Genomic DNA, 14882 nt, shown 5'->3' on the forward strand with positions numbered 1-14882 from the left:
TTCATTTTTGATATGTTAAATGTTATGTGTAAATATTTGTTCGAATCACGCTGGTCTCTAGTGGCTTACAAGTAGGATTGTGTGAACGATTAACAGTTTGGGTAGTAATGATGACATTTGCTTTTTAAAAGTATGCTAGATACCGTCAGAGATAAGCCATGATATTTTAACGTAAATTAATTGAAACAGAATCAAATGTAAATTTAGTACACGCAAGTCGTAACTTGTAAGATAACCCGAAAACGTATTCAATGGTACGATGGTCAATGAAATTTGGATTATAATAATTAACACTAAAAACAAACTTGATTGGGGCCTCATTCTTTATGCCATAAGTTATTTTGACAGTACGTAACATGCATGTAACGCAACGTGTCGCGTATAAGATAGTAAAAATTGGCACACGGAATACCATTTCACGCTGATGTCACGAAGATATTAACATGACTTCGAATTTTCATAATTTTTTTACTTCAAGAGTTTTACTCCCCCCATTTTACGTTTATCACCTTCTATAAGATAGATCCTCAATAATAAAGCAAATATCTACCCATCCAGGGCCCTTATTCTGTATGATAGTGTAAACGCGTAACGCGGCCGTGTCATGTTATCTTCGAGAAATGTGCGTGGAATGGTATTCTGTATGCCAAATTTCTATAGTCCTAAACATGATGCGTTGTGTTACGTGCTTGTTACGCACTGTTAAATTAACGTGCGGGATAGAGAATAAGGCCCCAGTTATCGTAAAACCATACCCAAATACTGCAGATGGACCCTGATCTGGTGCATCCTGCCAGTCTTCGGCCGGCACAGCACCACGCTCGTGTTAGTCGCGGTGTTGTACCCCAGCCTCTTGAACACCGTCGAACAGTCCTTGCCCTTCGGAGACACCTTGCACACGCCAATCTTGTAGCTCACCACTTCTATCGGCTCTGTGCATTCGATCTCTTCACTGGAGACAAAAATAGAATCAGTAGTGTTGGTGATAGGATATGTTTTATATCCGCCTGAATAGCGACCACCGTGCACAAGGTGTTGAAACCATAGTGGCCCATGTAAGTGTGTCGCGTTCCTGGATCAGTCTGTGTATATCCGGTTCAACAGGCCGGCATAATTTTTTCGACTCTCGAGGGGTAATCTCTCGTCAGTCGATGACATTCTATTGGACCCTGCTCCACTTACCACCAGGTGCTGTGTGGAAAAGTTACATTATAATTTATCATGCCCTAATGCCACTACTATAACTCTAAGAGAATTCGTCGCAGCATGAATATCAAAATATACGTCAGAATTACACTCACGCACACGTCATATTCTCATTAAACTACAAGAAGATAAAAATGTCTGAGAATTCAAACAAGGATTTTTTGTGACAATATTCGTTATTCGTAAATGCTTTTTGGCACAATATTGGCAAAGGTCAAGATGAGTAAGTGGTTTCATTTATTATCGGTATGCCCAAATGACCATACAAATATAAAAATATTGTGTAAGGCAGTTTACTTATTGAACTACAAACTTGCCCCTCCCGCATTAAAGATGCTGATTATGCCAAGACATTTTCTTAGATACCATCGAGTTGGAAGCGATAACAATGAACTCCTAATAGTAGTTGAACTAGCGCAGCAAGTATTATGAAAGTGTTAAAGTTTTGACACGAGCTCTAACTAGTTTAACTCAGTTCCCGCTTCGCGCTGACCAGCACACTCGTTCCGAGTTCGAACCTCCTTTCAATCTGATAGAAAACTGTACTCGCTGTACTTATGCTAATGGAAAACATTGTAGCGTAGAAATTTCTAGAAGTTTGATTATGTTTAAGGCTATGGGGATTCTCTTGTTTTTATACGTTTGCAAATATTGAGAGCCAGTGCTAATATTTGAATTCAAAAATGGAATTCTCTAAATTTCTTTTTTTTATTAGAATTGAGGTTACAGGTTTCCTCGGGCATGCCCCAGTAATATAGCTGGACATTGCCCAGCCTTGCATACATTTGAATTAGAATCAGTCAGTAAAAATAAATCGCTATTCGCGCGTTTATTTTTATTTTGTCGTGATCGATGCGTAGCACAAGACTTTTCTCTATAAATAATATTGCAAAAATTAAACATCTACCGGCAAAATAATGCACTGTTTTACTTCAAACGTATTTTAAAGTAGCACAAATTTATTACGGGCTTATTGCTTGGACGTGTACAAATCAAATTATACACAAATCAAGTTTCTTCGGACCGCGAAATTTATTTAAAATAGTGAGTTCGTATGCAGGCAGAGGCTCAACTGGTGTTTGATGGTAGGTCTTTCATATTATATGAGAGTTTGCTTGGGTAGGTACCGGCTCAATGACTCATTCTACCGCCAAGCAGAGGTGTGTAGTCACTGTTGTGTTGAAGGACATTGCAGCCAATGTAACTACTAGACATAATAAGACTTAACATCTCATGTCTTAGGATGTCGAGCGCAGTGGAATACTAAAGAATACTATGTAATTCAAGGTGTTGGATGGTGTTTCTATTGTTTATGGGCAGTCGTATCGCTTACCATCAGGCGAACGGCAAGTTCGTCTCGTTATTTATATCAATAAAAAAAAGGCAAAACGATTGTAGATACCCAAAAGGCTAGCATACAATAACGATCTACTACTACTTGGTGGCTTACATGAATTTACAGTCGGCAACAAAAATTGTTAAGCAAATAAAGCTTTAAATCACGTAAATCATTTTTTGTAAGTTTTCACTAAAGTAAATAATCAATCATTTTTGTAAGTTTTCACTAAAGTAAATGTTGCCGGGAACAAAAATTTATATAGTTTTGAATTTGATTAGCAATTTTCCGCGTTGGCTGTACAGCTCAATACTCACTCTGGAAACTGCCCGTCGACCCGGCACACGTATTCCTTTTGCACGTGTCGATTTCTAATCTGGTGCTCCATCTGTCTTGCCTTTTTTGGACTTCTCCCGAACAATAGGAGACCTGTTTTCGACAAAAAAATAAAGAAATTTGAACTCACGGCGGTTGGTCATTTTTCCCTTTTTACGCTTCTCCGAAATACGTTCAGAATCGGATAATGAATTTTGTAAAAGCTCATCGGGTTATCTTTTTTTGGGGAATAGATATCTTTATTTTATTTAAGAAGTTCAATTAAAATTTATCATATTTTATCAGAATGTAATCTATATAAAAAAAAAAAATTGTCACTTCTTTCATCTAAGCTTATCCCATCCCACTGTAGGTTTGGAGTAATATTCTATTTAATGTAGACGAACAAAAACAACAAAGCTACATCCGACACGGGAATTGATCCCAGGACCTAAAATTCAGATTTTAATTAAACCATAAAGCTTTAAAAACCGCGTTGTATAATACAAACACGGCTGTGTTCATGAACGCCATTACAAATTCATATTTAAATTGTATGAAACATTTAGATGGTAACACCAGGGCTCCTTTACGACTTTAATAATGGAGTTATTCAGTTTACAATTGCCAGTATATTTTGTACACAGTAACGGTTAGAGTAAAGGTGCTCGCACATTTTAAATACGTAGCACAAGCTGCATCGCTTATTATCGCTTACTATAGCTTGGATACAACTTGATCAAACTGCCGCGTGGTGGTAGGTTCTTTTGTACTTGTAGATACAGTAACTTAAAAAAGATATGCCTACTATATTGTATTATACCTTCAGCATTTTGGTAGTAGAGAGAATTTAATTTTTTAAGGTTTTTTTTTATAATATACAGTTAATATCAATTTATATACTATAGTTAAAGAAAATGATAATAAAAAGATTAAACATTGAACTATTTTTACCACAAAAATATAGACTACGTTTTTAACCGACTTTAAAATAAGGGGCTAGAGTCATCATCATTAACTTTTTTTTTGTGTTTATAAAGCCTTCATTTTTTACTCTGTTATCATATTGATATAATTTTTACCTGACGTTAGCCTGTCGAGTCTGTGAATGGTCCTCAGATTCTTCAGGTTGTACTCCTTGGCCAGTATGAACACGACTGTGTTGTGCCTGTACCGGCCGCAGGGGTGCACCTGGGAACCACACGCATCACATTACACCTGGAAACCAGCTTAGAATATAAATAAACATATATATTTTTTAGAAAAGCTTAACAATCACGAAATACCTATTTTATTTCACAGTTTCTTTTGTGACAGCCCTATTTCATTTAAAAAGCACGGTGGTGGCTATGTATTAAAAGTGATTTTTTATTTAAATTTTGAATAGCCAAAAAAAATTTTTTTGACCACCTTTACAGAAAAAAGAATCTACATTTTAGACTATCACAGATAAAAAATCTCACAAATAAACATTGAAAAATAATATTTAAAACATTTTTTATATACATACCACTACGTATAGCTAGTTACAATGATGCAAGCAAAGTAAGCGTTTTGTGAATTGTTGTCTCTGTTACTCATTACCACAGTAAGATGATGGAAAGAGATAGATGTATGTTAAATGTTAATCGCATGCAGATGTGACGGAACGTTATTGCGTTACAGGGAATGGTATTGAAAAAAGCTCGAATTGAAGTTCAAGTTCGAGGAAACTTTGACAAGCTTTAATAAGGTTTGTTTTTGAACTTGTAACAAGACTTTTGAGTGTGAAAATGAAACTTTTTATAAAGTACTTTTATATCGCAGTGACGAATTTATGTTCTTTTATAACAACGCAAAATTACTATGTTAATTTCATTACATATGTACTGATTCATACATAATATAACAGTAGCCTGTTTGATTCATATTAATTCGTTTTTCACAGGAAAAATGGTTATTGATTTTTTTAAAGCAATTTTAAAGGAAATTGAAAAGCGAAGAGGATTTAATGTGTACGAAGTCATTCGCTCAGACACAAAATATTTTGTAACACTACGTTTACATCTAACGATAGCCAATATTGAAGCTTGCCAAAGTATAACAAAAACAAACTCTGTCCACAAGAACAATACAGTTTCAGACATAGATGACAAAACGTCTCGAAATCCACTTCCAAGTGGTATTTCATCGGTCCGACACACGTTTGTTGCTTCAGCGAACTTTGTGCTGCCAATCCCGGCAACGAACTCCGTGCAAGCCGCTTTGATAGAAACCCTTTATCTTCCAACACTTATATTGAATTGTACATCCCAGATCCGCGCTGGATCAACTTTTATTCCAGACGATTTTGACAAAATTTACATTGCTGATTTTGTTAGTACATATCTGAACAGTTTTCATACTGGAGCGGCGTTGTACATCGTATGGTTTGGAGTCGTCGCCGGGGAGTTGAATGGCTCACAGTGACTCACCGGTAGCGAACATGGCTTGTCTAGCACGAGCAGTTCCTCGTCAATGTGTATGATGCGCAACGAACTAGCGAGCACCGGAGTCTCATGCCTGGCCCACCATATACAACATTACCGACTATTTTAACAACATGTTGCTAATGCCTTTAAGGGATACATAAACATACGTACATAGATACAGTGTTTGTTGTTAAGTTTGTAAGTAATAAGGCTTCGAAACGGAATCGGAAAGTAACTTTGTTTTTTTCTACGGTCACTTTCAGTTATATAAATTATGTTGAATAAAAGAAAATATAGCTAAATGTATTACTTGTTTTATTAAGTTCGTGATATGGGACCTAACATAGCTGGGAAAATTGAGTGTATATACCTCTGCCTACCCCTAAAAATGATAAAGGTCGTAACGCTACGTCAACTTGCTTTCTTATCTACATTTAAAGGTTTCGTTATTACATACATATATTCGTGTGTATATCTGGATGCAACAGGCATAATTGTGTCGACTGCTCAGGGGTAATCATCTCTCGTTAGTCGACATTCTATTTGACTCCACTTCACATACCATCAGGTGCAGTGGGATTACTTTGCCGTCTCCGCATAAAAAAAATATTGTAAATCGGGGTAAAAATTATTCAATGCAGTAGTTATTATTTCTACTTAATGCATTTATTTGGCATAATGCCATATGAAAGAAACCCAAACTATAATTCACCTAGATTTATTATTTGAACATAATATGCAACAAATTGCACATTAAATTTTCTACACAGGTACCATTTCTTTGGAAATTTCTGCCATCTAGCAGATGCGAATAAGAATTGTCGAATTTAGGTTTAATCACACAGTATGACACGTAACTGCCTAATTAATTTGTTGCGTATGTTTTGTGCGGAACGGGTTCCGCTATGAGGTGTGGGGTTCGAATTCCGGGTCGATTGATCTCAGGTTTTTCTCCTCAGTGTCAGCCCAGTCTGTAATTTGTGATATTAGGGAAACAGGCTCGTCTCGTTATCACTTTATAGGACAGAATTGAAATGGCGAAAACTGGATGCCCTGGTTGCGCCTCTGCCTACCTCTTCGAGAATAAAAGCCGTGGGTGTGATATTTAACAAGTGTCGTCTCACATTACGGAGCCTACCTTAGTGTCGTAGAGTACTAACTTTTGTTGGACAGTTGCGACACCTATGAAGAGACTCACTTGCTCGTCTTATAAGTTAGTTGTAAAAATAGTGTAGGCAGCGATCAAAGTGAACGTACAGAGCGACGTACTTATCGCTATTTTCGATCTATCGTAAGAATGGACCAATCAGAAAAAGTATTTCTGACATGCTTACAAACGACTTATTTTGATTGGTTTATTTTCAGGATCGAATCGAAGATTGAGATTGGGATCGTTTATTGAAAACAGCCGATAGTAACTTACGATCAAAATAACAAGGATCAATAACGTACAAATTCATTCATTAAAGTCATTTGTTAGAGTCTTAGTATTACGCAGTACGGATTTCTCGACAACACAACCAGGCGTCTCGGCTAGGTTTAAAAATTATTAAGAGCCATATTTCCCATAATTAATCGTAGGTATAAAACTTTAAAACCTATTGATGTATTGCTAAAATCAATTGCGCCTTTATACGCGAGAAATAGTAAATTACCAAAGATTCCCGTCAGCGTGAATAATGTGAATAAACGATCTTGTCTTCTCATAATCTCATTTGAAGTATGAATCTTTTAAATTAATTATTCTCTTAATACAAGCTAAGAGGATTGTGGATTCATAAATGTATAAGTTGAAAATATTGCTGTTACCGAGAATGCTATGTTTAGAATAGTCACAAGGCATTGTTGCCTTTTGCACTATAAGAGTTTTAACTGATATCTTAGATAAGCCCGAAGTGACATATTATTGACTGGGAGTCATTTTTGTTCTTGACTTTAACAAATATTTACAACGTATAAATTCTGACACAGCAAGTATCATTAAAATCAGGCAAAAAGTCAACAAGTTATAAGCCTTTGAATTTCGATAGAAAAGGTAAATGTCAAGATAGAATAGAGGCGCAATACGCGCATGTGACGTCATCGGGAATGACGATACGTGCGAAAGAAAGAGATGAAGCGATAACTCTACTATGCGCCAAATAGTATTTGAAACATGAATAACAGGCTCATTTTTTTACTAATTTTAATATAGTTTTCGCTGAAAGACGCTTTTTTGTATTATTTACCGTATATAGAATAAACTCAAAATATAATGCTCTTCTATTGAAAGTGTCATTGCTTTTTTCCTGTCTATGTCCACTATGTTTAGCATTATGTCAGGGTTTTGTATTGTGTATGAGATATAAATATATAAGACCTGAGCATTTATATTGGTAGTAAGTAGGATTTACACGGGATGGGAAACATGTGTCGCGCTGATTCCATAGATCAGGCTTTGATGCAACAAATAAAATATAATCCATTGAACTTTCGAGCAATCACGAGTTTGAAATATAAGTACATTGTAACAAAGACAAAAGATTTAAAATAATATAATTTAAAAATGGAACTATCATTTAAGATACAATCCGGAACGGTCCGCCATTCCTCTTGTTACAATATTATTACAAGTTATATAAACAACAGTCGACTTGCTTTATCACGGTAATACGCGAATATATCTTTTAAAACAGTTTCTACAATGAAACAACGTCTAGACGACAAAGTGTGCATTCTACTTTACCACACTTAATTAATGTTCTTTCTGCTTTGTACTGAACTGTATTTTTTCTATTACAAAGAGTAAATGTTTTTTAAAAATATTTGTCAAAGGATTTGTATTGTGCTTTTAAATCTTAAGTGATTTTATTTTATTATATATTTTAATGAGACTAGTGTTGTTTAATAAGTGTTACTTTACGAATAGCAACAGTATTTTATTTATACTACTTCCGGGAAAAATATTGTCTCATAATGCCAAACAGTAGTAACTCTTATTTTCCAATTACAGCGCCCTTTTTGACACAGTTGCTATTTAATTTAATATTTCAGATATATTGAATATTAGCTTTCGTAATGCCCAGATATTACAATAGCTACAATTTTTTACCGGAAAACAACCGCGTACCCTGCTGCTTGGTAACAGAAATAAGACAAATCAATACCCACCATCTGGTTGCTTTATATAGAAATCTTTAATTATGATGACAAAGCAAATGTTTGAGCTGTTCAACTATTTGTTTCGTTGTGTAATATAGACTACAAAAATACATATATATCAATATTATTTGACTACTAATGACGAATAAAAAATTATAGTGACTGTTTCAGGTTATTTTACATGCATTTTATGAATATTTTTTGAGTGGCTTCTCTTTTTATATACAAGCACGGCACTTCATGGTAAATGGAGTTGATTATACATATTGTCGACTGACTACAGATGATTTACCCTCGCCAGTCGACACAATTATGCCGGACTGTTTCTATTCGATTACAGTAATAAACGAAATAATGATTTCAATATTAATTATTAGTGACAATGTAATTTTAACTAGTCAGTTTAAAAAAAATGACAATCATTTGAAGTTACAAACGTATCGCGAGACGTAGAAAACCATGTTCCATATGGATTTAACACATAATATATTTAGTTAGACATATTAGATACAGATTATAATAACATATACATGGTCATTTTGACATTGCGTTACTAAATGAAATCACATAATTATCCACTTGAAAATAACACTTCACAATAAGTTACTCTAGCCGTAGATGTAAAATAAAAAAAAGTTTCGAACAAAATAAATATTAATCAAAAATAATTTAAATTTTACGCGCCCTAGTGCCACTACTATTACTCTAAGGGAATTGGTCGCAGTGGCAACATCATACTTTCAGTCAGAAATACAATCACGCACATGTCATATTCGCATTAAACTACAAAATGATAAAAAAAAAACAGAAACCTAAAACCAGGATTTTTGGTGAAAATATTCGTTATTCATGGATGATTTTTGGCACACTGTCAGCAAAGGTGAAGACGAGTATGTGGTTTCATTTAGTAATGCAATGTCAAAATGACACTGTATACTCATAGACATTAACGACATATTTAGTTACAAGTTCAAAGTTTAGTTAAAAGATGCGATATTACCCTTTATTAATACAAATACTGATGCGTACGTGTGTTGGTCTGTCGTTTTACACAACGGAGCGACGCATCGATATGTTTTGTTGTTAATTTATGGATTGGAGAGTGACGTGGGCTATTTTTTATTTCGAAAAAACCATGGTTCCAGCGGGAAATTTATTTCGAAAAATGCCCGCACGGATAAAGAGAAAGCCAGTGACAAAATAAAGGTTTGCGTAACGGGAGATATTGACTTATACTTTTTTTCTTCATATGGGAAAATGACGTCACAGCACTGATGGAAAGTGAAGTATAGTTCAGAAAGAATGTCAACTGACGTGAGCTGATTACCCCTCGCCAGTCGATACAATTATGCCGGCCTGTATGAATGAATGAAGAGAAGATGAAAAAGAGGACATAATTATTTGTACCAAATAATCTCTTTGTATACTCCACCTGGATACGAGATGAACTTTAATAACTCTTCTTCTGAGTCTAGTTTAGTTTTAATTAATTCCCATTAAAAAAAATTACTACCTTCTTCAATTCATAGAAGATAAATACATATCTAATGTTCTATATTGTGATTAGGGTTCGAAGGACCAAAAAAGGTTAATTATTTGTATATTATAAATTGCCTTAGCGTTAAGGCATTTCTTTTATCGTGTCTCCATTCCTACTCGCTACTATTAGAAAATCTATTAATCACTTTAATTACCAGTCTGTTTTGTTCCATTAAACAGGAAAGAAAGCGACAAGACGAATGAATAAGTAACAGAAGGCCATGAATATCACTATTATATAAAATTGTTTTATAATCGAGCATGGCATTTCTTGAAAGAGATTGGTAGATTTCTTATGTTTACGCGAATGTTAGATATTGAAATAAAAGCATTTATAGGATTTTATCGTAGTTTTTGATAAAATCATTCTCTCCCCCATGTTTCTAAGACTTTGCAGCCTTCATGGTCACAGGGCGTACTCAGTCAGGCTGCAGTCTTCGAAACATCTAGAGAAAAACATATTTTAAAAACCGCGATACAATCTATAAAATAGTTTTATTTTGAGATTGGTAGACTTGACATAACGTCATAAAAATATAAAATAATTAACAAGTGTATAGATTCTCTAACAATATTTTTAAAACATTAAACAGATCAAATAAGCAACGAATATACAGATAATTTAAAATTAAAAATCGATTTTACCTAGGTCGTTGGTAAAATTTCTAACAATTGAAATATTTATTTGAGATTACCTAGCTATTGCTCGCGGTGTCGCACCTGAAAAGGGTCTGTAAGACATATTAAAAAAGTAGCCATGATTGTCTGTCCAGTCGGTCCTTCATTATTAAGGATCGTGACTCTCAATTGTGATGATGTTGTGTCTCTATCGGCTTCGGTCTTCGGCCTAACGAAGTTTGGCATTGGCAATGTGGCCCTTATTTTTAGGTCTTCGTCCTCATGGTCATTTCTCCTCTAGCTTAATTTACTAAATTCCGCCAAAATATCTTCACTGTTTTACCGCCATTTTAAAATACCAATCTCAATCCCTTTTCTCAATCTATCTCAAAAACGGACCAATCAGAACAAAGTATTTTTTGACGTTACAAATGAGTCATTTTGATTGGTTCATTCTCGGAATCGGATTGAAGATTGAGATTATTGAAAACGATTGCTTACCGTGAAAGCGTCTTTCGCATTTACAACATTAGTATGGATTTCGTTATATCGCATCCATTAACCCACATAATATCAATAGCATTGTATGTTATTCGCTATACTACAGGTTGATCCCAGCCAGTCATCCCGAGGGATTCAAGTGTGCATTGCATGTGTCGTGTTGTGTGATTGACTATTGTGGTATTAAACAGAGAAGAAGAAACAGCACGTGCGGTGTGAAGCATGTTAAGACGAAAATATTATTTTTTTAGTAAACATTGATTTTTTGTTAAGCTTTGGACGTTGATGAGTCTGTGTTCGTATTAGCTTGGTATTTATTAAAATGTATTTTTATGATACAAAAAACAAATAATTAATATAATTTATAAATTAATACACTTAGTAATGACATAATGTGAAGAGTTTTAAAAAACACGAGGAATTATCAAATAAAGATCCGAACATAATTATTTGCCTATCAGACAATATAATTTGAACAAAGTCGACAGTGTCTCCATTCTCAGTCTCATTTTCGGCTAAGCCGGGGAGGAGGGGGGATGGCATATTATGTAATATAACATCACGTTTATTAGCAAATACTTTCGACTTGGATGGGTTTCAGTTTGATTATACGCAGAACGAATTTTGCGCATGGATGATTCAAATTAAAACCCCGAAGGAATTAAATTTGGGACTGTTTATATCACTATACTTCTATTTAATTAAAAGCTAGTAAACCTAAAACTTTACAGACTGCCCAAAAACGAAACATACTGTATTTTTTTTTATACAAACTAACGCCTTTTGTCTCCAAAAGGGTAGGCAGAAACGCAGCTGTTGCACCCATTCCCCACCGAGTGTACTCCATTCCACGATACGGGGCGAGCCTATTGTCATATCGGGCACAAATTCCAGTCTCCGGGCTGTTACTGAGTACAATAACCCAATATTACTTTGTCCAACACGGGGATTGAATTAGAAGGCTTCAACAGTACTGTAACACAACTACGCCACCGAGGAATAGTTATTACATCTTTTTTTATTCATAAAAATATGTGAAAAATTGAAACAAGACGTTCAATACTTTTAATATTATGTACATCATAATACTCTAATCTCGAGCGTATCAAGTTGCTATCTAAATGGGCGTAGGTGTCTCATATGTGGCAGTCGGCCTGGGTAGGGACCACCGCAATATCTACTTCTGCCGCCAAGTAGCAGTGTCGTAGTCGTCACTGTTGTGTTCCGGTTTGAAAAACATTGTAGCCAGTGTAAATACTAGATATAATTAAACTTAACATCTCATGTCTCAGGATAATTCAAGGTATTGGATGGTGTTTCTATTGTTTATGGGCGATCGGTGACCATCAGGTGAACGTCAAGCTCGTGTCATTATTCAAAGAAATAACAAAAAATCTAATGATATGCCAACGGTTATTGGTTGTTGGAAATATTAAGCGTGGAACATTCTGACATTACCCTTGCGACTGCTCTGAAATTTCGTTCGTTCATCAAACCGTATGGGACTAATTGGATAATAAACGCTTTGCTGAACTGTGACCCAAATCCTACCAATATTACGGTGAAGGATTGCGATGACGTGCGAAATTATAGACGGGTCGCGTGACGTTTCTATTTTAGTATCGTGACCTATATTTTTGAAGACGTAAATATAATAATTTAATTCGAGTTTTGAGTTATCTAACTTTGCATACATGGTGCAGAATGTTTTGCAGCGACACGTAAGTTGGAGTAGAGGTTTAATTAAATATTTTGTCTGTAAATAAAATAATAAAAATATACACGTGTTAAAATAAAACTAATTTTCGGATTTTATCGCGGTTTTTATATTATAATTTTCTTCTGACGTTTCGAAGACTGCAGCTTTCGCGGACTGAGGTGTTGGTCATCCGAAAAGTCAAAGATACAATATCTACCTACATTTTACAATTTTCATCTATGACTAGATAAGCCGGCACGACTGCAGTGCTGAGGTCTCCGGTTCCATCCCCGGATTGGACAAAAATTATATTGGCTTTTTTTACTTAGTATCAGCCCGGAGTCTGGAATTCGTGGCCGATATTGCGATAGGCTCACCCATTATGGGACGCAGAACATACACGGCATAAAATAGGTCCACCAGTTGCAGCTTTGTCTACCCTTCCATAGATAAAAGGCGTCAGTGTGTGTAAAAGAAGTGAATGTGTAATATAAAAGTTATTTAACGTTGCTATCCAAGATACTGCATTTCACATCACGACAGCTATATTTTCATTCGGGTATTTGATGAAACCGATCACTCAACGGCGTCTCCAAACAATATTGGTCTTTAGTCTTGTGCAATATCTCCGATGGTTCCCATTATTCACGTCTCATTGTTCGTAAAATTTTATTTGTTTATTTACGTTTGATATACGTCATTTGCGGTACCGTTTGGCGCCAGATTTAATAGTAGGCCAGTTATATTTATATTGGTTCAGGCGGCTTCATTTTCATGAAAGGTTCTGTGTGGTTTAAAAAAAAACCTTGGGAGAGTGTTAATAAGAACGATTTTTTTTTATTTTTTGAATAACGAGACGAGCTTGCCGTTCGCCTGATGGTATGTCTCTTAAAAGTCTTAACAGTTCAAAATATTGTTTAGTTGTCAAATAAGGTTTATTTTGTTTTTTCTATTACTATAAAACCGTTTCTTTAATTTTTAAACTCAACTAATATGGTATTTATACCGGCAATTATTTAAAAAAAATATAACGAAACAGAATATATATACGATTATAACCTCATATTCTATTTACGTAAAACTTTATAAAAATATATTTAAAAAAGCAATGATTTTAAATATCGAACATATCTCTTAAACAAAACATTCGGATCAAATAATTCAAGAAAGCAATATATCACGAACGACAGAAGAGTAACATGAAAGCAACTTTTTCTCTCACCACGTTGTTTTAGTTTCAATTTAGAACAAAAACTGTGTTGTATAACAAAAGACAGCAAGTTTGTATCGCAAACCACGGGAAATTAAATTTTATATTCTGGATTACAGTTTTTTTTTATTGCTTTGTATGACAAGACGAGCTTGCCGTTCGCTTGATGGTAAGCGATACGACCGCCCATAAACAGTAGAAACACTATCCAACAACTTGAATTACAGAGTATTGTTTGGTATTCCAATGCGCTCGCCATTTTGAGACATGAGATATTAAGTCTTATTATGTCCAGTAGTTACACTGGCTAAAATGTCCTTCAAACCGGTACACCACAGTGACTACAAACTGCTGCTTGGCGGCAGAAATAGACATTGCAGTGGTGCCTACCCGGACTCTCACATATGAGAGATCACCACCATTAAACTGTACTGTTGACGGAAGAGTTATTGATTTTCACATAGCTATAGTTTGTTGTAAAACTGAGGGCGCGTGGTAACAGTTGGTTCTTTCTCAAGACCTGGATGCTTAGTGCTTACTTGGGAAAGCCACCATTTAGGTGCAGATTCATAGTATTGGCTACATCAGTTACTTTATTTTAGGGGTCAGTTTCTGTGTATTTTAATGGCTAGACAAGAAAACAGCTTGTCCTTGTCTTGTTGAATTTCTAAAAACAATGTAAAACCATTAAGAACTTTGAATATCAATGGTTTGCATGAGATTGTACTGCTTTCATCACTTAGAGATATTGTAAGAGTAATATCAGCACTGTATTATATACTGTCCCACTGCTGGGCATGGATAACCTCTACTATAGACAGGGATTAGGCCTTAGTCTACCACGCTGGCCTAGTGCGGATAGGTAGA

At 35.1% G+C, this 14882-nt stretch overlaps 1 protein-coding gene across 5 annotated transcripts in view; it reads right to left on the reverse strand.

Moving 5' to 3' along the window:
- Positions 1 to 14882, reverse strand: part of LOC115449328 (RNA pseudouridylate synthase domain-containing protein 2) — a 494984-nt gene that overhangs the window by 8791 nt on the left and 471311 nt on the right. For all 5 annotated transcript variants that reach the window (XM_037442067.1, XM_037442066.1, XM_037442071.1 and 2 more), the window contains 3 exons: positions 3940 to 4048; positions 2860 to 2971; positions 756 to 952 (listed from right to left, as the gene is read on the reverse strand). In XM_037442067.1, the coding sequence (XP_037297964.1) occupies positions 756 to 952; positions 2860 to 2971; positions 3940 to 4048 (418 nt within the window). The remainder of the gene's footprint in view (positions 1 to 755; positions 953 to 2859; positions 2972 to 3939; positions 4049 to 14882) is intronic.

Source organism: Manduca sexta, chromosome 23 (genome assembly GCF_014839805.1).
Source record: "Manduca sexta isolate Smith_Timp_Sample1 chromosome 23, JHU_Msex_v1.0, whole genome shotgun sequence".
Classification (NCBI taxonomy): Eukaryota; Metazoa; Arthropoda; class Insecta; order Lepidoptera; family Sphingidae; genus Manduca; species Manduca sexta.